The following is a 26,846-nucleotide window of genomic DNA, read 5'->3' as shown; positions in this document are numbered from 1 at the left end:
AACCTTGCTTCCCCCCACCCTTCTATGCGCATGCGCAGCTGTCCAGAATTCTGGTCCTGCCCAAAACTCCTGACACTGACTGGGCGGGACGTACCATTAGGCCCACTCTCCAAGGGGAGGCAAGCGAGCCCTAATCGCCTTCATTAAGGCCAGCGGAGAACAAAAAAACAGAGGGGAGAGTCGAAAGAACAGCTACAGATAAAAACTCAGTTCCAGAACCTCGTATGTTAGCCTCCAGACATTCTCCTCCTAATCGTCACTAATACCCCCTAGAATAGGAAAATGATCTCGCCCTCGCCTACTCCAGCCTGGAGAGAACGGGCGGGTCTATCTATGAAAGAGGGGGAGGGTGCGCAGTAATATTTCCGCAATACAAATCTGGGGTTCGTACCGTCTAAGGAAGAGAATGGAGGCATGAAGACTAAAAGTCGACTGGGAAGAGGAAAGGCGATCAGAGCAGGTGCTTCTCAGTCACGGGCTCTTCCTCCTGCTCCCCCCCCCCCAATGCCCTTAGGGAGATGTTGCGAGCCAGAAAGTCCTGTGACAGTCATGTGACAGAAGCAATGCAGAACAACAGAGTCACCTGAAGAGGCGAGATGTTTTGTGGAAACAGCTTGGAAAAAGTGCTGTGCCTTCAGGGCAATTGTTTTATTTATGTTTTATTGATTTAATATGCTGTAAACCGCTTTGAGATTTTTCTTAAACATATGAAGGGGTATAGAAATTTTAAAAATAAAATAGATAAAATAAATTGGGCTCCATGCCCTGATTGCTTGCAGGCTGGATTACTGCTGTGCTCTCCTCGTGGGGCTGCCCTTGAAGACAGTTGGTCCACAATGCAGCCACCTGGGATTCCCTTTAGGCCTTGCAGAATCCCGTGTTTTCCAGCCGGGCAAAATCACCCAGACGGTGAAACAGGGATGTGGCCTGCAGAAGGATTCTGAGGGCCAGGCGGAGAGATTTGGAGGCCACATTTGACCCCTGCAACTGAGGCTCCCCAACCCTGGTATCCAACAATTACAGGGAAGGAACAAAGGGAAGTGGGCCGAGCTGCTCTCAGATCTCGTACCTTGTTTCTCCTAAGGAAACGGTGACTGGTAACCTGAGAGCAAACGTTGGCTTTTGAATGTGACTTGTTTGTAAGGAAACGAAGCAGCTTAATATCGGATACAGGTAAGCCGATGGGTCTCAAACCCTCGGTGAGTTAGGGACATGTCCTGCACGCACAGACAAGCTCTGGTAGATTGAGTGTACAAGAACAACAGTGGGTCCAACAGCCAAGAAGGCGGTTTCTACATGAGATGTAGAGGGAAATGAGGGGCAGGTGGGGCTCAATCACCTGGGAAGGTAGCCTATCCGGGAGATGGCAAACTCTGGTCCAAGGCTGTCTTAAGCATATGCGGCGCCAGGGTGCAAAGATCCGCGCAGCACCCCCCCCCCCAGGTTGCCCAGTCCCAGGCGCACAGGAGGGCAGAGCTAGCCAGCCGCCCCAGCGTTTCAGTCGCCCCCAAACTTGTACTGCAGAGCTGCCCGCAGCAGAAGAGCCCATTGTGGTGCTCCAACCAATGGGCGGGCTCTTCCCCAGACTCAACTCTCGGGCACCCAGGCCCTGGACTCTCGGCCTGGTGCCCCTGAGAGCCCGGTGCTCGGGTGCCCTGCACCCCTAGCGCCTATGGGTAACACGGCTCTGCTCTGGTCCTAAATCTCCAGTGCCTTATGGCTACACTCATTTGTGAGAAAGGCTTTGGGAGTAAACCTCAAGGAAAAATCCGTACCCGCTGCCTTGTGGGACGTCTTTAGGCGAGGGAAAGGGCTAAGGAGTAAACCCAGAGCGGGTGTGTGTGCCATTATTTGGTCTAGGATCTGATACAGCTACATATATAAGAACAAAAAAGCCTGCTGGATCACACCATATTCAAAAAGGAATTCCATGCAGATGAATAAGGTGGTTGATGAAGGAAGGATGCAGTGTTCGATTGCTCTTCTGCACCTAAGATATAAACCAAGCACCCAGCACAGAAACACACAGGCTGCTGCAGAACGGACAGCACACTCCATCCCTTTTTAGTGATTCCAGAAAGCTGGCAAAAATGTTTTGCAGGCAATAACAATGGTAAGCTTGTTTGAAGGCTGCATTATCATCATGGCTTCTTATCACGGTAGCATCATAAGAACATAACACCAAGCAGATTGCACCAAACGCGCATCTAGTCCAGCATCCCACAGCGGCCAGCAACATGGGTTGGTGAGCCTCCGCAAAACCCACGGGCAGGACATGAGAACAACACAGGAACACAAGGCGAACCGGATGGATCAGGTCAATGGTTTATCTAGTGCAGCATCCTGTTCTCAGTGGCCAGCCAGATGCCTGCGGGAAACCGGCAAGCAGGATCCGAGCAAAAAAGCAACTCTGCCCTCCCGTGGCTTCCAGCAACTTCAGACTTGTGACTAGGAGCCATTGCTAGCCCTCTCCCTCCATTAATTTGTCCAAGCCTCTTTTAAAACCACCCAAGTAGGTGACCATCCTTGCCTCCTGCAGCAGCGAGTTCCATAGTTTTCACTGTGCGCTGCATGAAGAAATATTTTCTTTTCTCTGCCCTCAGTCTTCCAGCATTCAGCTTCATTGGATGTTCACAAGTTCCAGTGTTATGAGGGGGAAAACGTTTCTGTATCCACTTTCTCCTTGCCATGCATAATTTTAAAAACTTCTATCATGTTGCGTCTTACTTGCCTTTCCTCTGAACTAAAAAGTCCCAAATGCTGCAATCTTTCCTCATAGCGGAGTTGCTCCATCCCTTACATAGCATATTGAAAACAAACTTGGAAGTCTTGTGTGTGATTTTTTTTTTATTCATCACTAAATAATACAGGGTTTGTTTTTATTTTTTTAAAAAGCTCCTCAGCACTGACCTGTCACAGCCATGCAAAACGAACCCCACATTTCTCCAAATTATACAGAGTATTCCTGCGACAGCACACATAAGACAGCTCACAACGGGCACTGAGTAATAAAGGAAGACTTCTGCAACAGAATGGGTTTTTTAAAAAACAAACAACACTAGGATGGAAATGGGGAAATATAACATAAACTGAGGGTGAAACCATTGTGTTAAAACAGCTGCAGATTTTAGCTTCGTCCTTTATGAGTCTCTGTAGGTCAGAGGACAGCTGCGTTTGAGGCAAGCAATCTTCCACTTGATTAAGGATCACAGAACCAAAAGGATTTTCAGATTAAGCTATAGGCCTTTCCTTCCAGTCATTAAAGAAGAGTCCAAGGTTGTTTAAAGCAGCCTTTTCCCAACCTTCCAGATGTTTTAGGCCACACATCCTACCAGCCCCAGCCAGCGCAGGTTGTCTAAAACATCTGGAGAGCTCCTGGTTGGAAACGGCTGCTTTATAGATAGTACGGGGGCCTGGTGCCCTCCAGGTGTCGCAATCTTAACCGTTCTTGGCTGGGGCTGATGGGAACTAGTCTAACATCTGGATGGCCTAAAGAGACTTAGAAATACACCCCAACCTCTGTTCTTGTTCTGGGAGGTATCAGGTACGACAACAACTGCCACAGCACAGGAGCAACAGTCGCTAATTATGGAACAATTATGGATGGAAACCAACTTGGAAAGATTTCTTTGGAAAGACAAGCAAATCAATCAACCCACAATTGCGAGGGCTAAAAATAAGGTGGTGTTTTAGATCTAACGAGAATTTCATGTCAATTGCAAATACTGAATTTCATGTTGTGAATCAAGCCGCAAGCCTCTTTGAATCTTACTTCTGCCATGAGCTCAATAGGTAGGCTTAGGAAAACTACCAGCTCTCTCTCTCTCTCTGCCTCATCCTATCCCAGACTGCAATGCCAGAATGAGTCTGACCTACCTTACAAGACTGTTGTAAGGTTTACAACATAGTGCATGTGGAACACTTGTGAGTATTTTAATAGTGCCATACAAATATTAGTGAAGCATTTTCCACTGAAAGCAAGTCTTTGCTAGTTTGACTGCAAACCATCGTTTGCAAATCAGGAGCCGCCCTTGGGGACCTGCACACCTTTTCCCCTTGCGAACACTAAATACATGAGCATGCACGTTATAATCATGGTTCCTTTGCAAGCAACTTTTTAGGAGCAGGAATCTGCTTTAGACAGAGGGATCCGCGTATCTTGCTGCTGTCTGCTCTGACTGGCAGCAGCTCTTCCAGGCTCGAGGCAAGGAGTCTTTTCCTAGCCATACCTGGAGATGCCAGTGGATGAAACTGGGACAAACGCTCACCACAACTTGCAAACCAGTGGTAAGGGGGGCAGGGGAACCTAGTGATCAGTCCTGCATGTGTAATGATAAGTCACGGTTGAAGCTGAAAAGTGGACGGCAAAACTTGCTCCAGCATGAGGTGTGTACACACAACAGGAATCATAAAATCGTAGAGTTGGAAGGGTCCTCTGGTCCAACCCCCTACAAATGCAGCAATCTTTTGAAAGAAGACATAATCAAAGCTGGCTTCCACTTAGAAAGCCATCGTTTACACAGGGAACCCGAGCTACAGCTTTATCAAGCTTACTTTGCACATGCAAACTGCATGCAAGTGTCTAATAACTAGAGATCGTTCCCCCAACTCGCAGGGGTTGCAAGCAAGTGATTCAAAGTAATGCTTGAAGCCGAGCCTCAACATTAGAGCAGAGGCTGCATTGCAGATTTGACCTATCCTGCAAGGTGGAAGGGTCACACTATGTAGGGCTCAGTAGCCAAGTATCTACAATTCACGCAGTGGCTTATAGGAACTGAAATTTATTTCCAGCATTGGCAACACAGCACATGCACCAAGGGTGGGCAGATCTACGCGGTCTACTCCAACCGTAGAATCCCTGCCACAGCAAAGTGTTCAAAGGTTAGGAAGGGTCCATAGGGTCACTTAGATCTTGCCTGACATGAGACCCTGTGTGTGCTACTTCCATTTAACACACAACCTCCAGACCGCCTAACAGATAAAGACCAAAACAAAATAAAAAATTCCTTCCAGTAGCACCTTAGAGACCAACTAAGTTTATTCTTGGTATGAGCTTTTGTGTGCATGCACACTTCTTTAGATAAGGACCAAGTTAGTACTCATTAAACCTTGGGTTCCCAGATGTTGTTGGACCACAACTCCCATCATCCCCCAGGCAGATCATCATTAAAATTCCTTACCCACCCCTTTGCCAGTAAGTCCCAGGGCAGGTTACAGCCATCTGAAATCTAAATTAAATATTGCTAAAACAGATTGCAATCAGAGGAAAGCACACGTCAGGAGGAATTCCCAGGAATGATGGGAGTTGTAGTTCAACAGCTGGGGATCCCAGGTTGAAAAACCCTGGTCAAAGTGACCTGTCCTAAGTGATCCTGAGAATGTCCTGTTGCATCAGCATGTGAGCTTGCAGGATCGGATCAGGTTTCACCTAGAGCAGAATTCTTCCAGCGCCTTAGCACCTGGTCACCACTAACAAACACGTCTTCCCATCCCTGATGTAACTCATCTGTTGGGGCACTACGCTGCTCCCATATCAGTACTGTGATAACCCCGCATCTCCAGTTCAAATTGCTGCAAGCGTTGGTACATGCTTACGATGCTAACTAGGGTGGGTTCACTTTGTTTAAATTCTAAATCTCCACTCGTGACACTGGGCAAGCCGTCTTGTTTAGGTTTTCAAGCTCGTTCTGTCTTTAGCTCCCAACCCTGGTAAAACACCTGCACATCACCAATCTTCAAAGCACTCTGAATTTATCTTTTAAGTTTCTTTGAGTGGGGGTCTGTACCTGAGAACCACTGGCCCACACACTAGGCAGGTGTTAAATTTAATCCAATAGCTACTTTACAGAAATTACAAAACGATGTGGTTTTTAAAAGCCCCAAAGCAAGTGTTAACCACAGCTCCCTTCTTTTTGCAAGCCAGAGTCCTTGGACTAAATCCCTCACCACCTTAAAAAAAAAGGACTGCGCAAGAGAACTTCAGAGCAAGCAGATCTTCAAAAATACATATATGCTGCAACCTGTATTTTCCATACACATTAAAAACCGCTTGTGAATATAAAATGCCATGCCTGTTTCCTAGCTCTGGTATATAAAGTGCCACAAGAGCTTCTCAAGAGTGCAAAAACAAATAAAAACCAGTGTTTTATATGTTCTACTTTCCAAAACTCATCTACATCCCATTTCAGGTTTTGCAAAAGACACATGCACAAACCTCTTTTGAAGATTACTTCAAGAATACTAACTCCCGCCCCATAGCCACGAATCCCTTTCCAGAGCTCACATATGCTCTCAATGCAGCGGAAACGCATTAGGATACAGTGGAGCCCCACCAGCCAGGGAAAGTATTCACTCGGACCTTCCATACCAGAGCGGATCGCAGTGATCAATTCTGAACCACACATGGGCGACTAAATTCCATTGGCTGGACTGATTTCGAATGTGTAGCTTTAAGACAGATCCTTGTTCTTATGGATGGTGGGATAATTTTGACCTCCTGTACAAGTACTTCATTTAAAAGAGATGCTCTATAACGTACTGGGTGCTGCAGGACCACAGCAGCACCTCCTCTCTACCTTTTGATCAAGCCAGGTAGAGCTGGAATAAGCAAGTGGTCGTGATGGGAGAAGCCCTGCTGAGAGGCTGAGAAGGGGAAGCGGCAGGAGGAGCCAGTGGCTGCTAGCCAGGCAGAAATTTCTGTTCATGGCGGGCAGCTCACAGGCTCCCTTATCAAAAGGTCTAGCACAAGGCCAGCTTCTCTGCTTTAGAAATGGGAAAGACAGGTACAATTTGGGAGAATGTTCTCCATTCAAGCTTGCCAGTCAAATTTGAGAAGTCTTTAATCTAGTAATAGCTACCACCAAGTAAAGGTATGTACCAGTTTAATTAGGCGGGGGGGGGGAGAGAATAAACCATCCCCCCTCCCTTAATAATAAGCTATCCTGCTCATATACAAAGTTCATTCAGAAAGGTTGTATTTCAAACAAATGAGGCAAAAAAAAAAAGCTTTTAGACCAACTAGCCCTGTCTTGTTCCCTGAAGAAGCAACATAAAACTTCAATGTCTCATGGAGGAAAAGAAGGGCCATTAGGAAAACAAAGCCATGTAAAACAAAAAGTAAATTATTTAATGCATTAACGATGTTAACCTCAAGATAAATCCACAACAGAATGAGATTTTTCCTTTCCTTGCAGAGAATATTTGGGGAATCACACAGTACTGAGAAGACATCATTTTAATTTTGCTCAATGTCCAGGCGAAACAGTTCTCTTTTTTTTTTTTAACACTCTGATCCTAAAGGTGGTTCTCTTTTTTTTCTGTTTTTTGTTGCTCTACGACAGAGTAGCAAGTAAAATGTGATTTTCAAGAATAACTGGATGGTTTGCTTCCTGATTCATCTTCCTGGGAGCCCATACTCTGTCAAGGAAGGGGAAGAGTTGTTAACACCTACTTCCAAAACACAGGCAATAAGAAAAAGTACAGGCCACATTCACACCATTCATTTAAAGCACTATGATACAACAATGAACAGTCACAGCTTCCCCCCAAAGATCCTGAGAGCTGTAGCAGTTTGCAAAAGATGCTGAGAGTTGTTAGGAGACTCCAGATCCCCTCAGAGAGCTACTATTCCCAGAGTAGTTAAAACAATCAACACCTCTTCCCCCCTTTCCTATGTGATTTTTCTAAACATTGGAAATTACTCTGAAGCCATTTCTTGGCTTATATTTCAGTCAAGTAAAAAGAGGCTGTAATTTGGGGTTGAAAAAGAGAAACATGTCCTTGTGAATCCAGCAAAATAGGAAATAGCACCGCTGGGACTAATCTGTAAGGTGGTGAGAGGAGGGGTGTGCAGAAATGGCGCAACCCACTGGTTAAGCAGCAGTGCACTGTGTTTCTATTCAAAAGAGGGTGCTTGCTTCCATGCATGCTTAACGTTTGACTTCCACGCACATAGCTCGGTTGGTTAGAGCGTGGTGCTCAGATTGCCAAGGCTGCAGGTTCAATCCCCATATGGGGCAACTGCATATTCCCACATTGCAGAGGGCTGGACTAGTTGATCCTCAGCGTCTCTTCCAAGTCTACAATTCTACGATTTTGTGAAAAAGGCCAAACAGAGCTGAGTTCTGCCACTTACCTTCTGCACAAACTGAGGGTTCACAGTGATCTCCTGATCCATGGCTTTCAGTCTCTCATCAAGCTCTATACATTTCAGCATCTGTGGAGAGTCAGATTATACAGGACAGTCAGAGTTTGTTAAGCTTCATCATCCACATTGAAGCCCTATGGTCAGACATGTGTCAGAATTCCCAAGGACCACATATATAGCCTGTTTGCCAGACTCTTGGAATCTATCCCAGTAACTACTCTGAACTCTTTATCCTCTCCCTTGCCATTCACTTCAAGACTACTGCTTTACAGATTTGGGCATCGTTACAAATACGTGTTTGTTGCTAAGAACCCAGGCATCCGGGGCAGAGCAGTGAGGAACAAGAGAACATTGAATGCATTTTCATTGGGCCGGTCAAGGTAACCACCAGGAAGTTACTGTTGCCCAAAGCCACAATAAATACAATGGTGCCTCGCTAGACGAAAATAATTCGTTCTGCGAGTGTCTTCGTAGAGCGAATTATTCGTCTAGCGAAGCACCAATGCAAACCACTAGTTTTCGCGACAAAAATTTTTTCCCGTCTTGCGAGGCAGCCCCATTGACTTTTTCGTCTTGCAGGGCAGCCTTCCGCTAGCGAATGCCGTTTGTCTAGCGAGTTTTTCATCTAGCGAGGCATTCGTCTAGCGGGGCACCACTGTACTGAAATGCAGTGACCAAGGGCAAGGAAGGAATTTGGCCCACCCCCTCTGCTGTGTCTATGGCAGGAACAGACAGAAGGTGGAAGAGGATCTGTTGAAAGATGTCTGGGTGGTCTGCAGGAGGGATCCTTGATGCCCAATTGTTTAACGGCAGCAATCTGCACCAGGACCCCAGCCACTATTCTGCACTTGGCTCAACGTATTAAAATCTGATGATGATGATGATATGATGATGATAGAAAGCAGAAGCCTGCCCACCCTTGCTCAGCAGCTAGAGATGTGAAGTCTAGGGGTTTCTGCTGAATTTTCCTGTTTCTTTTTCCAGGCTTCTACATCTCGCCTGACAGCATCCTTGCGCTCTGATCGCACGTCTCAAGATTCCAATGTGAGCCACTCAAGGCCCTGCTTTCCCTGCCATCATTCCCCATGCCTCCATTTGGCACAGGCCACAGATCTGTGGTTTTTCATGTCCAAAGTGACTAGGCCATCCTTGTAAATCAGCCCACAGAAATTACTACCCTGCACATTCTTTTTAAGTCACCTGCTGTTTAGTCATAAGAGGAGTGGCTGTTGAAAGCAGCGAGAGGATGGGTTCCAACCCCTTTGGCAGCTCTTTATTACTGTTATTATTATTAGGTTTTATAAACAATAATAATGTTATACAAAAACAAATACTGTATATTCTACTTTTTAATCCAGGAAAATCTTCTCAAAAGTCAGGGGTCGTCTTATACGCTGGGTGGAGAATCTGCGGTCGAGTATATCTCAAGCTCTATATTTTAACTGGAAAAGTTGGGGGTCGTCTTATACGCCCAGTCGTCTTATACGCCGAAAAATACGGTACCAAGTTTTCTTATGTCACTTGTATATCACAAAAATAGCATAATAAATGTGGAAAAATATCTACAATGTGTTTCATTATTAGTGGTCAATGTACAGGTGAAACTCGAAAAATTAGAATATTGTGGAAAAGTCCATTTATGTAAGCAATTGTTTTCATTAGCTACTGGAGTTTAATATATGAGATAGGCTCATGACATGCAAAGCGAGATATGTCAAGACTTTGCTTGTTATACTTGTGATGATTATGGCGCACAGCTGATGAAAACCCGAAAGTTGAGATTGTGAATTTGGGGTTCTCATCAGCTGTACGCCATAATCATCACAATTATAACAAATAAAGGCTTGACATATCTCGCTTTGCATGTCATGAGTCTATCGCATATATTAGTTTCACCTTTTAAGTTGAATTACTGAAAGAAATGAACCGTTCCACGATATTCTAATTTTTCAAATTTCACCTGTATAAGTTCTTGGTTTATGAACTGGTTTAAACAATTAGGAAGAAGAAAAGAAAAAAGAAAAAAAAGCTTCTATTATTTTACTTAGTGTGTGAGAGAGGGGTTGTGTCAACGTTACTCGTATGGATTCTCTTACTATTCGCTTGATGTATTTCCTTGGTGGTGAGAGAGGTTGGGGGTGGCCTAGGGTGTCGTTGGTTGTCTTTGGTTGGCTGTAGTGAGAACTGTTTTTGGGTGCGAGTGTGTATTTTTGAATCAGGTTAGCCAGACTGATTCGTATGCTGTCGGGGGATCCCTGTTGTTGTCTTGTTGGGCTGTATATGTGATAAAGGGGAACCAAACTGGGGGGAAGGAGTCTTATTCCATTTGTCCCTGTGTCTGTTTCAGTTTATTGGTTAGTTTTTCTAATAAGGCTGTTTCTTTGGCAGGTCTTCTGATGAACAACAAGGAGAAAAGCAAAATAAAATAAATAAAATAAAATAAAACCCAATTGCTAGAAGTGCAACAGGCTGTCAAAGAAGAGGCAAGGGATTCTGCCCCTCCCTTTCCAACCTCATCACTCTTCCAAATTCAACTGATTGATTCCCAGCTTAGAGGACTTCCATCTTATGAACACACACCTGGAAGCAAGGCCTATTAAACTCAGGGCGACTTATCCGAGAGTAAACACGCAGAGATTTTTCAGCTGCGCCGTTTAAATTAACTCTCACTCTCTTTTATATCCAAAATACCAGAATCTTGCCTTTCAACTTCATAAGCAGCATCAGTTTAAGTGCCTGCTTTTCATAAATTCACTGCCAAGGGCTTTAACTGTGTGGCTGGAAGATTCTGGGGGTGGGCTCTGTCCCTACAGGAGAAAGAGGAGGGTGGGGACAGAATGAACTATGCTGCTTCAGACTTCCTGGCAGGAGGGGGGCGGGAATGACGTTTTTCAATTGTCTCCTGTGAACACCTCCCAGAAAATCCGAAAGCTGGCACAGCAGTGACTAGAACCAGCTCTGGGTTGTGCTAGGTTATTTGCATGCTTGTTTTTTATAGAATTAATAGGGAATTCATAATGTGCCACAGAGCTTGCTGTTCTACTGACTCGTTCTGCTGCTCATGGCAACCATAACCGAGGTGAAAATGAAGGGTTATTTACCTCTTGATCGATATTGTGAAGCATAGCTGGATTGTTGTACTTCTCAGGGTTGTCATGGAAACATACCATACCATCCTTCTGGTTAATACTTGCAAAGATTTCGCCATCTTCTATCTGAAATAACAAGATTTTAGTGTTTTATGATGTGGGCACTTTTCCTGTTTCACCTTGCCTCTGCCATCCCACCCAGAAGACCCTCCAACTGCCTGTATCTCCTGCATCTTACATTTTAGAATATTAATTTAAACAACCTTAAAATATCAATGACTTCCCTTCTTCTCTTTCCATGGTTCATTTTGCATAACATAAATCCCTGCATATTTTAGATAAACCATTCAGCATTCCATTATCACATCCATCAAAACTTGTTTACACTGTTGAATTTATCTTAATGCTCCCCACGTTTTCAAATAAGCACAATTCTCCTCCATATATTCAATAAACATTTTCCAATCTTCTTTAAACATATGTTCTTCTTGTTCTCTCATTCTCTATGTTAAGTCGGCAAGTTGCGCGTGTTCCATATGATCTGTAGTTTCAATTGTTTGCAATTAACCTGATCACTTCTGAAAGCAATATATGCAGAAAAGGGACGTTCAAATAAATCCGACTTGACGTTTCGGTCAAAAAGCAACATTCCTTACCATATGAAGGACATATTTTTCTGCTTCCTGAGGCCCCGATAGCTGCACTCTACTTGCCATGTCTTGTAACGACAGTGTTAAAAATGTCTGAAATTCAGAAGCAGAGCAGAATCATTAGAGATGATGCAAACACTGACCAACTCCTAGGACCAGCATCCTGTACAGAACACCCAGGACTACCCCTGGAAGCCTGCAAAAAGGCAGAAGCCAGGATAATCAGAAGCCAGGTGTGTGATGCTGTCAGCAGGTAACATTTTAGACTTTATGAAAGCGCCCATGAGAACCAGACAAGCAATTTTTGCCAGGTGGCAAAAGACCCTCAGCCAAGACACACCTGCATAACATTCCCAAAGGGACATAAGAATACAGCAGAACAGATGCCTCACCTTAGTTAGCCTCTGAATGTTCTTTTTATAGAGAGATGACAAGCACTGCTTCACCAGACCCATATTATTATCCCTGGTGAAGGTCTCGCTGTGCTTGTTCACCAGATTCCGTAGCTCCGAGGGCTTATTGGTTGCATACACTTGCGCTAATTCATGGTAGGCATTGCTAAGTGGCTGCGATGAGAAAGCAAAATAGACTTTTTAAATGCAGAGAAGGGCAACTCAAAACACCAACGAGGACCCCCATCAGGAGCTAGTAATATCAAGAGTTGTCTTATCCCAACACAAAGCATTGTTCTATTTAGTCCAGTACTGCCTGCTCTGACTGGAAGCAGCTCTCCAAGCGCCCAGGATTTTCCCACCTCTGCTACCCAAATTACTGTTAGCTGGAGATGCCAGGGATTGAATAGAGGACCTGGACTGCAAAGGTTATGCACCATCACTAAGCAACACCTCTTCTCCTTATAGCCTGGAATCAGTCTGCTATTCCCAAAAATCTCCTGCTCTTTTGTTTTTCCCCAAAACCAGGAGAGAAAACAGACAACTCCGACTGCACAGCTTTGCCCATTAATTTTATTAATTCCAATTATTACTTTTACTAATGCTCAATTTTAAATAGCAAGTATTGATTTTGATGCATGTGCCTGCAAATTGTTTTCTGCTTTAATTTTTTTCCACTTTTTTGCACTGCTATGACCCAAGAACTACTGCAATTAAAGTTCTCCTCCTCCATCACAGTTTTGCCTTAAAAATAAAAATGCACCAGTACAGGATTTCTGGATTCCTACCTTAACGAACCTACCCACTATCTGGGAGGTATACTTCGGCAGTTGCTGCACTTTGCCAAGTAGTATCAATGAAACTAGGATATACTTTTTATAGGATTCCAACATAATATGACTGACTGCCATGGCAGGAGTTGTTATAGCCTGTAAAAGAAAGAAAAAATTAAGGGAGCAAATGAAAACCACCAGAAACAAACACACAGAGAGAGAGAGAGAGGCTGCATTTGCATGCAGTCCTAAACTGTGAGCCATGCTCAAGCAGATTATCTTCTGCACATGCAGCAAAAGATCTCCCCTATTGTTCCTCGTGTGCTCCAGTAGAGAAACGAACTTCTGTTTCCTTCCAAACAAACCACAATCCTAAATCAACGTTTGCTCTTGGGTTCCCAATCATTATTTTCTCGGAAGAAACAAGGAATGGTATATAGGGGAACAGCTTGGGCACTTCCCTTTGTTCCTTCCCTTTTATAGCTGTGTACAACGGGTGGACGCAGGTGGCACTGTGGGTTAAACCACAGAGCCTAGGGCTTGCCGATCAGAAGGTCGGCGGTTCGAATCCCTGGGACGTTGCTCAGTCCCTGCTCCTGCCAACCTAGCAGTTCAAAAGCACGTCAAAGTGCAAGTAGATAAATACTTGCTCCGGTGGGAAGGTAAACGCCGTTTCCGTGTGCTGCTCTGGTTCGCCAGAAGCGGCTTAGTCATGCTGGCCACATGACCCAGAAGCTGTACGCCGCCTCCCTCGGCCAGTAAAGCGAAATGAGCGCCGCAACCCCAGAGTTGTCCGTGACTGGACCTAATGGTCAGGGGTCCCTCTACCTTACCAGGGGTGGGGAACCTCTACTGCAGGGGACAAATGCAGCACCCAAGCCTCTCCATCTGACCTTTGGAGCTCTTCCCCCGGACCACGTCCCTGTTTCACACCCTGGGTGATTTTGCTAAGGTATGTCCTTGAACTCTGATCATGCCTCTTGCTTGACTGGATGGAGGACAGAGTGGGGTGTGTGTAGAAACATGCCTATTGTACCCAAGGTAACATTTACATCCATTTTGTTCCGCCCACTTTTGCCTCTGCCTCCACCCACCACTGACCTGTGGCCCTCACAAGGTCACTCAGAAGGGGATGTGCCCTCAGGCTGAAATAGCCCCCCCCCCATACTGTATATCAATCCATTTGTTAGGCAGAAGCGTCAGTTAAAGGGAACACCTGAGACAGCACAGACTTGCTAACGGCCTATACCAGGGGTGAGCAACCTTTTTCAGCCATGGGCTGGTCCACCGTCCCTCAGATCATGTGGTGGGCCAGACTATATTTTTTTGGGGGGGGGGAGAAATGAACAAATTCCTATGCCCCACAAATAAACCAGAGATGCATTTTTAATAAAAGGACTCATTCTACTCATGTAAAAACACGCTGATTTCCAGACCGTCCGCGGGCCGCATTTAGAAGGCGATTGGGCCGCATCTGGCCCCCAGGCTTTAGGTTGCCTACCCCTGGCCTATACTGTTATGGATGCTAAGAATTGTCTCCAGGTGAGGATAGGTTTTGTAAGTGGAGGAAGTCTTCTTTTTCATTATTTGTAGGCTCTTGCTGCAACCAGAAATGACTGGGGAAATCTAGTAGCTTCTGATGTGCCTATCAATAGAGCTGTTACAGGCTGAAGTTGACCCCCCTGAGGCACAGAGAGCTCTCCTTCAACACACGGGTGGGGTAGGGTGGGGTGAGTTACCTGCTCATAGAAGTACAGTGCTCTTTCAAAGTTCTTCAGCCCAGTGTATATCATTCCACCATAGTAGTAGTAACATAGAAAGTGCTTTGCATCGTAAGCCCCATTCTCCTTACAAATATCCATCATGTCCACATCTAGATACGGAAGGGCAGGTTTAAAGCATTTTGCTAACAAACAGAGCTGAAACAAAACAGACCAGAGTTACCAAAACAACCCAAAACAACCAGTCACTTTCACGCGCTGCCTTTGTTCAAATCCAACCTTTCCTGTTTTAAGAACAGAGCTTTAATCACAAGTCATGGCAAAATGCTAACAGAATTACGTTACAAAACCTCATGGGAGAACGAGATGCTGGGAGTCTCAGCACCACTTCCCCCCTGAAGTGAAATAACCCTAATAATTTGGACTCCTGAGAAATATGGACCATTACATTTGTCGGACTGCGCCAGGTGTATCTTCCACCTAATCATCCGATTCTCAGAATGGGAGGGGTGAAAATGCTAACAACATTGGCAGTCAGGAGAGAGTGAGATTAGGGCAGTGATGGCCAAACTTGGCCCTCCAGCTGTTTTGGGACTACAATTCCCATCATCCCTGACCAATGGTCATTAGCTAGGGATGATGGGAGTTGTAGTCCCAAAACAGCTGGACGGCCAAGTTTGGCCATGACTGGATTAGGGGGTGGTCACAACTGCATTTACAAAACATGCAAATGGCTTCATGAGGATTTGTGAAGAACTCTTTCAAAAAACTGGGTTAATGTAGAAGGTGTGGTAGAACTTTTGACTGCCTTCCCACTTTATAAGCCTGTAAGTCCCACTATTATTCATGCCTTTGCTAAAACATGTTAACTGTTGCACGCCGAACCACTGAAGGTTATGCACGTTATACAAAGGTGCATTAAGTGTAATTCGTTTCTGCTTGGTACTTTTCTGGTTAGGCTTTATGTTTGTTTAAAGTGTGGCATTATAGATCTTCTAACAGCTTGTCTCATCTCTGGAGCCAGACTGAAAGAGAAGCGGAGCAAGCTTCTCCGTCTATTGAAGTGATTTGATGCCAATTCACACAGCTACCTGGGGTCGCAAGGTTACTGGCGGCACAAAGTATCTGGAACGCTTTATTTCTGTAAGCAACTTTATCCATTCCCAAGGTTGAGTCGAAAGCTAAACTGGGAGATGCCGTGTCACTGTTGACCAGCTGCCCACTGTGAACAACTAGTGTCAGGGAACTGTCCCAGGCTCAGCGCAGGGTGGTGGAAGGGCTCTCGGGGTGCTACAGAGAGCCTCAGCCCCACCTGGACAGCAGCATTTCCTCTTCCAGCGGTGACATCTTTAGTGGGGAGGGGCAGGCTGCCCAGGGACTGAAGAGCCGAGGTTCTGGGGATGTTGGAGAGGCCCTGCACGCCCCTCGCTCAGAGGGTGAGCAGGGGGACACGCCATTTCTGTCGCCCCGAATGCGTAGAGGGGTGAAATGCAAAGAGGGGAGGCGGGGATTCCGTATACTGAAACTCTTTTGTTGGGGTCAGAACCAAAAGGGGCCATTCCCGGATTCTGCCGTCGGTTGATACAGACATGAACTTTTAAGCTCTGCACTGAACATAGTATGCACAATAAAGCTACCAAAGGAAAGGTCGGAGTCTTGCCTGTTTACTCATGAGCAACTACCTACGGACCTTACAACTAGCTTTGTAAGGAACTCTGCAGTGCTGCAAGAAAGGTTGCCATGACTCAGCAGCTGCACAGCAAGGAGCAGACATACTTAATGAGCCTTTACTTTTGTTTCAACCTATTCACTGGAATATACACAGCAGGAAGGGACTGTGAGGATGTTTTGCTGAAGCTTCCTGCACTGTGAGCACCCTCAAAGCAAAAGCACTCAGCCTGTTCGGCTTCCGGATTCCCTTACCTGGCAAAGATCTGCATGTATTGAGGTCAGCTGGTTGGTGTTCATCTGCATCTTGTCTATGGCTTGCCTGAGAATGCCAATTCCTCGCAGGGGCTGCCAGAAAGGTAACAGGTCTCTGTTAGGGAAGCCTCTGCAAGGGACCCTTGCGGCAGCACTTATAAACGAAAAGCCGCCGACAACTGACTTTAATCTCATAAATAACATTTCTCTACTGCTTACATCAAAAAGAAATCTTGAAGCAGATCACAAGAGGAAAACAAAGGTTCAAACAATTTAAAACAGAGAAAGAAGCATCACTGATAACACAGCAGAAGGAAACAGTGTGAATTATCAGGGAGGGCCCGAGAATGAGTCGTTTCAGCGGTGGGCCCACTTTTATGGAACGCTCTCCCCAGGGAGGCACACCTGGTGCCATCACTAGCAGTTTTTAAGTGGCAGGCAAAAACACTCTCATTCACCCAAACAAAATAGGAAACAAAATAGGAAATTATTTCCAGTAGCACCTAGAGACCTCATTCACCCAAGTATTGGATGTTAATTTTAGCAGGGTGGGATGTGTGTGTACGTATTTTAGGCTGTTCGATCCTTGATTCCCCCCCACCCAAATAATTTGTATTGGTTTTCCAATATTACCCCAATATTACCCTAATTATGCAAATACCAATTAATTCTGTTTTAATGTCCATTTTTTGTAAGTGACGTTGATTTTCATTTTTGAAAAAAGTCAATGATAAATAAATAAAATAAAGTTTTTACTAAATGGCAGAGGACCAAATCGTCGGTGTCTCCCCTCCCAAAAAAACAAGGAGCAGGGCACCCCAGAGGGTAGCCACTACTATGAAGAAGGCTCCTCTCTCTACTGGTGCCAGATGACACTCAACAGGCTGGAATGTGATCTGCAAGGCCTCCTTTTATGATGCCAGTGATCTATCAGGCCCAGTGATCTAACATGGCAAAGTGGTTCTGCTGTATCCCAGGCACTGGAAGGGCTTGGGAAACATACTGTCAGTCCCAGGGTAAGCATAAAAATACCTCCTCTAGTATGAAAATAGCAAAGTCACATTGTGCAACATACTCCAAAGAAGTGAACAGAGACATACCAAAAGAAAAGAGAAAAGCTTCAGAATTAGTGCATGAGGAAGGGCAAAGTTTAGTTGGCCAGAAAACATGTACTAGCCCAGCACCCTAAAGAGAATCTGGAGCATGTTTGGGCTTGTTTACCTGCTTCCGCTCCACAAGGGCATTGGTTAACTGGTGACACAGGCCAGCAACTAGAGACAACGAAACAAGAAAAAGGAAGAGTGAGAAGCCTCACAAAGGGAACACGTCAAATGTGGCAAGATGCAAGGCTGCTGAAGTAACTCACAAGTGTCTGTTGCGTATCGAATGTGTTCCCCATTACAAGTGCTGATAAAAAGCTGGACCTGCGAGAATAACGTTTCAAAGTCAGGGACGCTGGGCATGGAAAACTTCACGAACCTGAAAACGAAGACAGAACCCACATTTTAACAGGAGCTTTCACATGAAAACGAGCATGGCTCTTAAAAGCTGCCAGAATGCAGAACAGGACTGCTCCAAAGGCAATGAACCGTCGCTTCAATCTGCACATTCTAACATTTCTTGCAAAGGAAACATAGTCATATGCAACCTTCATGAATAAAAATATAAAAACTCGCATACAGCAACTCCGTATAACCTTTCAAACCTTCGCTTCAAAAATTTCAAATGAAGGAAAGTAACTTACAAGACTGCAAGAACCCCTAAGGAGTGTTCTTGAACATCCAGGGCACCGAGCACCGTATCCAGGTGAGAGAGGTTTTTTGCTAGCAGCTCTCCACTTTTGTTGATCAGTTCACAAAGCTGAGTCATTTGCCCTGAAACAAGAAAAGGGGGCTGTTACATTTCAGCTCAATAACGGTATATAAAGCAAAGGCTGCCAGTCACACCTTTATGTACCCTCTAAGTTTGCACCAAGTGCAAGGACATAGCAGGCTCCCTTGCACCAAGTCAGACCTTTGGCTCACCTTGCTCAGTATTTCTGACCCTGACTGGCAGCATCACTCCGGGATTTCAGAGAGGAGGCCTGCCTGGGGAAGTCAGGGAGTGAACCAGGGACCTTCTGCAAGAAAAGCACGTGCTCTACCACTGAACCATGGAAATACGATCAGTGCCATTATCTTGGGCAATGAGTGAGAGGACAATGCTTCTTCAAATGTATCCTTTCTCCTCCATGAGCTATACTAGATGGGAAGGACACATCTATCTTTTAGGCACCGCTGTTATGGTCTAGGAAGCAATGAAAAAAGGGGCAGGGAAGAGAAGAGAAGGGAGTGTGTGTGCTGCAAATGAACCTTAGCTATATTTTGGACTGAACCTGTTTGCACCAATTGGCTCTTCATAAGTACATTTGGAGTGGTGAAAAGCCTCCTATGGTCATATTCCAACTCTACAATTATATGATATTGCTAGTGATGGAATACGATGGAAGAATGAACAGGGGGGGAAACTTTTACAGGGAATGTGGCAATGGGTGAGAGAGGTGTTTTAACAGGTGCTGCAGATAAAACTGCTTGCCTCCTTTGCTATTATTCTGCAGACACCATTTAAACCCATCCACCACCGCCCCCAGCTGAAACTAAAGCAGTGCCCCTCCTACTCAACACCATCAACACACCCATCACGACACCACACAGAGCTTCTAAGCTCAAAGCTTCGGGGATGGAAGTGCAAGAGAACGGGGGTGCCACAGTCCACCTCCCTACTTCCAGTTTCACACGATGCTTGAGAATCCACTGTCATAAGGTGTGGCAATCACCACTAGCTGGAAGGCAGCTTGGGGGGGGAAATGATTAGACGAATCCACAGAGATTTAGAGGTTCATCAATAGCTATTGGCTACAACAGCTGAAGAGAGCATCCATGTTCAGAAATGGTCTACCACGGAATAACAGGAGAGAGCTATGGTTGGGCGCTGTGGGAAAGGGGTCAATCAAACGGGCCTGTTCTTACATCCACACTCATTTTAGTGAAGGGTCTAATGAGCTTCGGCAAACTGTATTTTAAAACTGTCCAGCAAGTTGGAAGCTCCCAAAGTGCGGCATGAGAATGCAACAGGGACAGCCAGCCTGGTGCCTTCCAGATGTTGTGCTGGTTGGGACTGATAGGGTTTGGAGTCCAACAAGATCTGGAGAGCATCAGATTAGCTATCCCTAGTCTCCAAGTTTTAAATAAGCAAGAGCATCAGTTTGTGGGAGTTTAGGTAGATTCTAATATAATCTGAATTGTGCTTCACTTGTGTAGAGGGTTTAATTTTCAGATTAAAACAGCTGGAATTTGAGGGAAGAGACTGAAAATCCCGAGACACATGAAATACCATGGACAGCACCACAGCTGAACTCCTAGGACAGCTAGTGAAAAAATAGTACTGTACAAGTCTTTCCTCAAACCTTAGATGAAGCATTTATATAGAGCGGGTTGGGGGAAAGTAGATTAGGACTCAGCATCAGATCTCTGGGTGATGTGCAGTAGCCCAGCAAGGGCTTCTGACTGCCAGCCATATTAACAATGACAACAACTGAAAGCCTCTCTCACCGGCTTCTGAAATGAAGGAAAGCTGGAGGAGGGTATTTTTATGTGACAAGGTTGACAGCTGGTAATAAAAACAAATTATTGGGGTATGCATGTATTCAAGTGGAGGTCTGTGCACTCAGCCACAGTACTATGCAAAAATCTGGCTCAGTGGATCCCAGGGATCTAGCAAAAAAAAAAAAAAAGATCCCTCAAGCCTGACATCTGTCCCTCCCTAATCTAAAAAAATTGTACTGTACAATGTTGCTTATATATTTAAATAAAAAAATGTGAAATCCCCCAAGAAAACTGATTTTGTTTTGTTTTTTAAGGCATGCAAATACTTTCATACCTAGATTCCTAGGAGTGCGAAAACTTTTTACAGCTCTGAGCACATCTAGTGTAGGTACACAAAGCTGTGCTCCGAATTCAAAACTAACGACCACAAATACGAAATATTACTTTGGCTCAGTCAAAAGTGACTAGGGACAAAATTAGAAAGCATCAGTGCTAGTTATTTTTTTAAAGAACACAGACAACTTTAAAGCTTCCCTTTGTCTCAATTAACAGCCCCAAACAAGATACATGTTACTGCATGCAGAATCTTCAAGTGGTAGCTGGCATGGGGTTGGGGGTCCTGCAAGACATATAGCTGTGCTGAAGGTTAAGAAATGTACATTAGGTTCTACAGAACACTGTGAAGCTATTCTAATGCTTTCAACCACATGCTAAGTCATGAATTCAAACAGGTCTGACCCCCCCCCATTACCATCTCTTCACTTGTACGCTTTTTCCAACTGCTCTTCAAAGAAGTTATCATTAAACACAATGCATATTTCAGAGACTGGCAATATTTTTAAATTTTATTTGCATGCAGAGCATAACAATATTGGGAAGATTAAGCTTAACTTCTACAGCAGGCATCCCCAAACTTCGCCCGCCCCCCCCGATGTTTTGGACTACAATTCCCATCATCCCTGACCACTGGTCTTGTTAGCTAGGGATCATGGGAGTTGTAGGCCAAAACATCTGGAGGGCCGCAGTTTGGGGGTGCCTGTTCTACAGTATGCGTAAGACACTCAGTGTTTCTCGTTCATACATAAGCTTTACCAGTTAGATCAACACTATGAAGCCCTCATCAGCAGAACACAAGAGTCACGTGCACAAGATGCCCCATAACCTCTGAATGCAAGGTTTGGGTACGGATCACAGAACAGAATGGCAGCATAAATTGTATCTCTTTATAAGACACATACTCCTTCCTTTCTGAAAGATGGAACACTTATTCGGACTAGTGGTGGCTAATTTCTGGCACTCTAAATGCTGCTGGCTACAGTTCCCATCATCCCTGACCACTGGACATGCTGGGAAGGGGCTGATGTGAGTTGAGATTCCACCAACATTTGGAGGGCTGCAGGTGCCCTGCTCTGCACTGCTGTTTAAAGACAACCACACCAGTAAAACATAGCACACAAAACGTTTGAAAGACATGCTCCCCAACACATCTCACCCCTCCTCATTGTCCTCCCCAACATGCTGGCACACCTTTTCCGACAGCCACAAAGTTCAATGCGAAGTGTCAGGCTGTGTCTGAAAAGAACTTGCAGGATTATTCACTTCTACCCTTAAAATCCCCTATAGACATTGAACGGTGGGGGCTAGCCTTTGTTCCTACACATGCAGCACTGCCCATCTTATCTCTGGAAAACCTTGACTTAACAAATGCTGAGCAGATGCAGCAAGATGTTTTGAAGAGTGAGCAAGAACAGAGCTGTACTAAGGTAGGGCTGGCTTGTTTTGGTAGCATCTATTTCCTTCCTTCATTTTATTTGTATGCTGCTTTCCTACAAAAAATATCATGCTCAAAGTGGCTTGCCAACACAGAAAACAGGAATACATTTCAAACAAACAATACCAAAAAAAATTATAATAACATAGCAAAACAATAGCAAATATAATAGCAGTAAAAAAAAGCAAAAATAGCAAGGGAGTGTCAGTGTTTCACCTTAGTGCTAGAAACTTCCTTGTCTGCAGACATAAGCCTTCAAATAAAACTTAAAGGATCTCCTTGTGGTGGTAGGGTTTTTCTAATGTTCTGTCAACATGGTAGAACTCTGGCAAGATGGCCATTCAAGTCTTGCCCCCATTCTTCCCCTTGTGAATTGAAGCCTTGCTCTGAATGGGTACGTGGTGCCATCTCTCCCCTCTGCCCAACAACTTCAAAGCCTTCCTCAAAAGCCATCACCTCAAGGCTTGTAGCTCAAAATCAAACCTAAGGATTAGTAACTACTCGCACTTACTACCCTCATCTCTCAAAGATTCCTTTTCTACTATCAAAAAGTAGACTAAGCTCCTTGTTGGCTAGGAATATGTCCTTTTTAATGTTATTCTTCAAAGGCCCAATAACAATGGTAGTACTGTAGTTATTTATTTAAATCCTTTTATTTACACCCCACCTTTTTTTCCCTGGCAGGAACTCAAGGTGACTTATAGGTGAAAATAAGAACAGCTAAAAACATGGGGGAGGGAATAATTATTAGTAGTAGTAATTACTATTAGTAGTAATAGTAGTGGGGACGCGGGTGGCGCTGTGGTCTAAACCACAGAGCCCAGGGCTTGCTGATCAGAAGGTCGGCAGTTCGAATCCCCACGACAGGGTGAGCTCCCATTGTTCAGTCCCAGCTCCTGCCCCCTGCCCACCTAGCAGTTTGAAAGCAAGTCAAAGTGCAAGTAGATAAATAGGTACCGCTCTGGCGGGAAGGTAAACAGTGTTTCCGTGTGCTGCTTTGGTTTGGCAGAAGCGGATAAGTCATGCTGGGCACATGACCTGGAAGCTGTCTGTGGACAAACAACGGCTCCCTTGGCCTACAGAGCGAGATGAGCACCGCAACCCCAGAGTCGTCCACGACTGAACCTAACTGTCAGGGGTACCTTTACCTCTACCTAGTAATAGTAATAGCTGTCACAGCCACCTGGTGCAAGGGACTAAAAGGAAACTTGTCCAAATTTATTTACCTAGTTTTAACATTTATACTCCTCTTAACCCCCAAGGACTACACGCATTATCACAGTCTTGTGATAATGGTTAAATAGGAATTCTATGCAGATGAATAAGGTGGTTGATGAAGGAAGGATGCAGTGTTCTATTGCTCTTCTGCACATAAGATATACACCAAGCACCCAGCACAGAAACACAGCAGGCTGCTGCAGAACGGACAGCGCACTCCATCCCTTTTTAGTGATTCCAGCAAGCTGGTAAAAATGTTTTGCAGGCGGTAACTTGTTTCAAGGCTGCATTATCATCATGCCTTATTATAGCAGTAGCATCATAAGAACATAACACCAAGCAGATTGGACCAAAGGTGCATCTAGCCTAGCATCCCTCAGCGGCCAGCAACATGGGTTGGTGAGCCTCTGCAAAACCCACAAGCAGGACATGAGAACAACATAGGAACGTAAGGCGAAACGGATGGCTCAGGCCAATGGCCCATCTAGTCCAACATCTTGTTCTCACAATGGCTGACCTGATGTCTGTGGGAAGCCTGCAAGATGGACATGAATGCAACATCACTCTCCCGAGGTGCAATTCTCAGCAACTGGTATTGGGAAGTATGACATGTGACAGTGGTGGTACAACACAGCCATTGTAACTAGTAGCCACTGACAGCCTTGCCCTCAATGAATGTGTTTCATCCTCTTTTAAAGTCATCCAAGTTGGGGGCTATCACTGCCTCCTGCAGAAGCAAATTCCAGTTTAACTGCGCTGTGTGAAGGAGGACCTTCTTTTATCCGTCCTGAATTTTCCAGCATTCAGCTTCGTTAGATGTTCACAAGTTCTTCTTCTTTTTTTAACATACATTTTATTAATCTAGATGTTCACAAGTTCTAGCATTGAGTGAGGGAGAAAAACCTCTCTCTTCCCGCTTTCTTGATGAACTAGTATGTCACCTCTTTTATCTGAACTAAAAAGTCCCAAATGCTGCAACCTTTTATCATAGGAAAGTTGGTGGCCACAACGGCCTCCTATGGGAACCGATTTCCATAGTTTTAACTAAGAGCCGCGTAAGAAGTCCTTGCTTTTATCTATTGTGAGGAACAATTGAGGGAGTTGGGTGTGTTTAGCCTGGGTAAGAGGAGACTGAGAGGAGATATGAAAGGCAGCCTCAAAGAAGGGTTGGGACATGGAAGATGGAGCAGGCTTATTTTCTCTTGCTCCAGAGCATAGGACCTGAACCAATGACTTCAAGTTACAAGAAAGGAGATTCTGGCTAAACATCAGAAAGAACTTTCTGACAGTAAGAGCTGTCTGAAAGTGGAACAGACTCCTATGAGAGCTGGTGGACTATCCTTCCTTGGGGGTTTTTAAGCAGAGGCTGGATGGCCATCTGTCATGGATACTTTCGTTGAGAGTGCTGCATTGCAGGGGGTTGGACTGGGTGACTCACAGGATCCCTTCCATTTATACAATTCAGACCATTCACCAATGCTGGAAGATTTTATGTTGGATAAAGGGAAGTAACTTCTTCAAGCAGCGCACAGTTGAACTGTAACTCGCTCCCACATTGGCAATGATGACCACCAACCTGGATGGCTTTGAAAGACGATTGTACAAATTCACGGAGGACAGGGCTACTTGCCTTGGTGGCTAAGCTTTGCCTCCACAGTAGGGAGGCAGCAGTGCTTCTGAATACCAGTTGCTGGAAAATGCTCTTGTGCTCAGGCCTGCCTGCTGGTTTCCCCACAGGCAAATGTTCATTCACTGTGAAAGAAAGATGCCTGGCGAGATGGACCACTGGCCTGATCCACAAGGGCCCTTCTCATCTTCTTAGGCTCACTGGTTGTCCACGAGTTCCAGCGATATTTCATTCTAACCACCCCTAAACTTCTCCCCCACCGCCTTGACAACATGCGTAGTATCTGTACCCCCCCCCCAAAAAAAAATCCCTTGCACGGGGAAAACGTTAAAGGGGTTAATCCTAAAACGCCCCGCGGGAGAAACACGAAAATGGGGGAGCCGCGCCCGTTTCCCTCCCGAGAAGGCAGCCAGGGGGCTTCTCTCCCCGACACCCACCACCACCCGAGACGGGATTCGAACCCACGTCCCCCTCCACGGCCACCGCCTCCTCCTCCCACCAGGCCGCTCTCGCTCTCGCCATTCACGTGCGTGGCTGGCGGCCGAGGAGAGCCGGAGCCGCCCGGCGGGTCCCCCCGCTTGACACCCCGCCAGCCACCCGGCCTCGCCCCCTCAGCCCGGGTCCCCGGCGGTCACCTTGGGCCGAGAGCTGCCTGACGCTGTTGACGAACTGCTCCAAGGCGGACGCCATCTTGGCGGCTCGCGGGAGGCCGCGGCGGGAGAGCAGCGAGGCGCGGGAGACGGAGCGGGCCCCGCGCCGGGGAACGAGGGGGAGGGGGTGGAAGGAGGAGAGGAAGTCGCCTCTTCTCGCTCCTGAGGCGGCGTCTCCGCCGGCGCAGGGCCAATCAGACGCCGCTTCGGAGGGCCGCGGGGGAGGAGCTCCCCGGGCGTCATTTCCGGCGCGCGCGCGGGCCCAGGCAAGGGCGTTGCCATGGGAACCGCCGCTCCAGGCCCTCAACCCGGAAGCGTCCTTCCCCGGTGTAAACAGAGGCAGCCGCCAACTGTCACTCGCGCTGTCGACTCAGCAGCTGCGCGTTTTGGACCAGGGAAGGGTGGCTTCTTTAGCCCGGCACCGCAACCCGCCTTGTCTGCTTTCAAATTGTCGTCATAGAGAAGCACCCAGCCCGTAATAAACTGCCTTATCTCCCTCCCAAATAAGACATTTAGGTGGCCACAATGCCCTTGGCAGCTTTCTACCCTATCTGGCAGACAAAAACATAGTAAGGATGCAGCGAGAACCCAGCCTGGTTGGTAAGGGCCAGGGTGACGTCAGATGCGGTGTGACGTCACACATAGCACTTCACGCCTTTCAGAAGCACATAGCATCTTCCGGTTATGGCTGCTTATCACTTCCCTGCTTATCACTTCACTATCACATCATCCTTTCATCGTTGCTTTGTTGCTGTGTGGAGGTGTGTAGCACAGCTGCATAAGCAAAAAGAACAAAAGATCCCTGTGGTACTTTAAAGATCAACACTTTTTAAATTTATTTATTTAGGTTCATTTGTACCCTACTCTTGGGCCAAAAAAGCACAGCCAATTGCATAAAATCAGTTATAAACAAGACAATCCCTGCCTGCAGCCTTACAATTAAAAAAATATATCCACAGCACACAAGGGAAAACGGATAGGGAGGGAGGAGGAAGAAAGCAAACTCAGGCAACCTTTATTAAATAGTAGTTCTCATAATGACTGACTTGCAGAGAAACAGCTCAGGGGCAGGAGGTGCCTAATGGCATAAATTTCCATGGACTGGAGAATCCACTTCATCAGATACTTTAGATAAAGCACTCAAATCCACAAAAGAGTACACAGAGTTCCTGTTTTCTGCTGAGCATGGCACTTTTGGGTGCCAACTTTCTACTGGGGATTCTAATTTCCTTGCCAACAGGGCAGCAATTATTTGGGAGGCACAAAGCAATCCACCTCACCTCAGAACCAGTTCTTTCAATG

At 45.7% G+C, this 26,846-nt stretch overlaps 1 protein-coding gene across 1 annotated transcript; it reads right to left on the bottom strand.

The window, feature by feature from the left end:
• Nucleotides 1-7,105: 7,105 nt before the first annotated feature.
• COPS3 (COP9 signalosome subunit 3) lies at nt 7,106-25,680 on the bottom strand. Its single transcript, XM_033167024.1, has 12 exons — nt 25,530-25,680; nt 18,439-18,568; nt 18,061-18,173; nt 17,916-17,965; nt 16,695-16,787; nt 14,790-14,969; nt 13,066-13,206; nt 12,278-12,451; nt 11,892-11,978; nt 11,248-11,361; nt 8,135-8,215; nt 7,106-7,416 (listed from the first exon to the last, which is right to left on the bottom strand). Exons 1-12 carry the CDS (start codon nt 25,582-25,584, stop codon nt 7,363-7,365), a joined length of 1,272 nt encoding a protein of 423 aa, XP_033022915.1. The 5' UTR covers nt 25,585-25,680; the 3' UTR covers nt 7,106-7,362.
• Nucleotides 25,681-26,846: the final 1,166 nt, after the last annotated feature.

This window comes from Lacerta agilis, chromosome 13 (assembly GCF_009819535.1).
Source record: "Lacerta agilis isolate rLacAgi1 chromosome 13, rLacAgi1.pri, whole genome shotgun sequence".
Lineage (NCBI taxonomy): Eukaryota > Metazoa > Chordata > Lepidosauria > Squamata > Lacertidae > Lacerta > Lacerta agilis.
The sequence above is the reverse complement of the archived record's forward strand: the minus strand, read 5'-3'. Positions and strand labels throughout refer to the sequence as shown.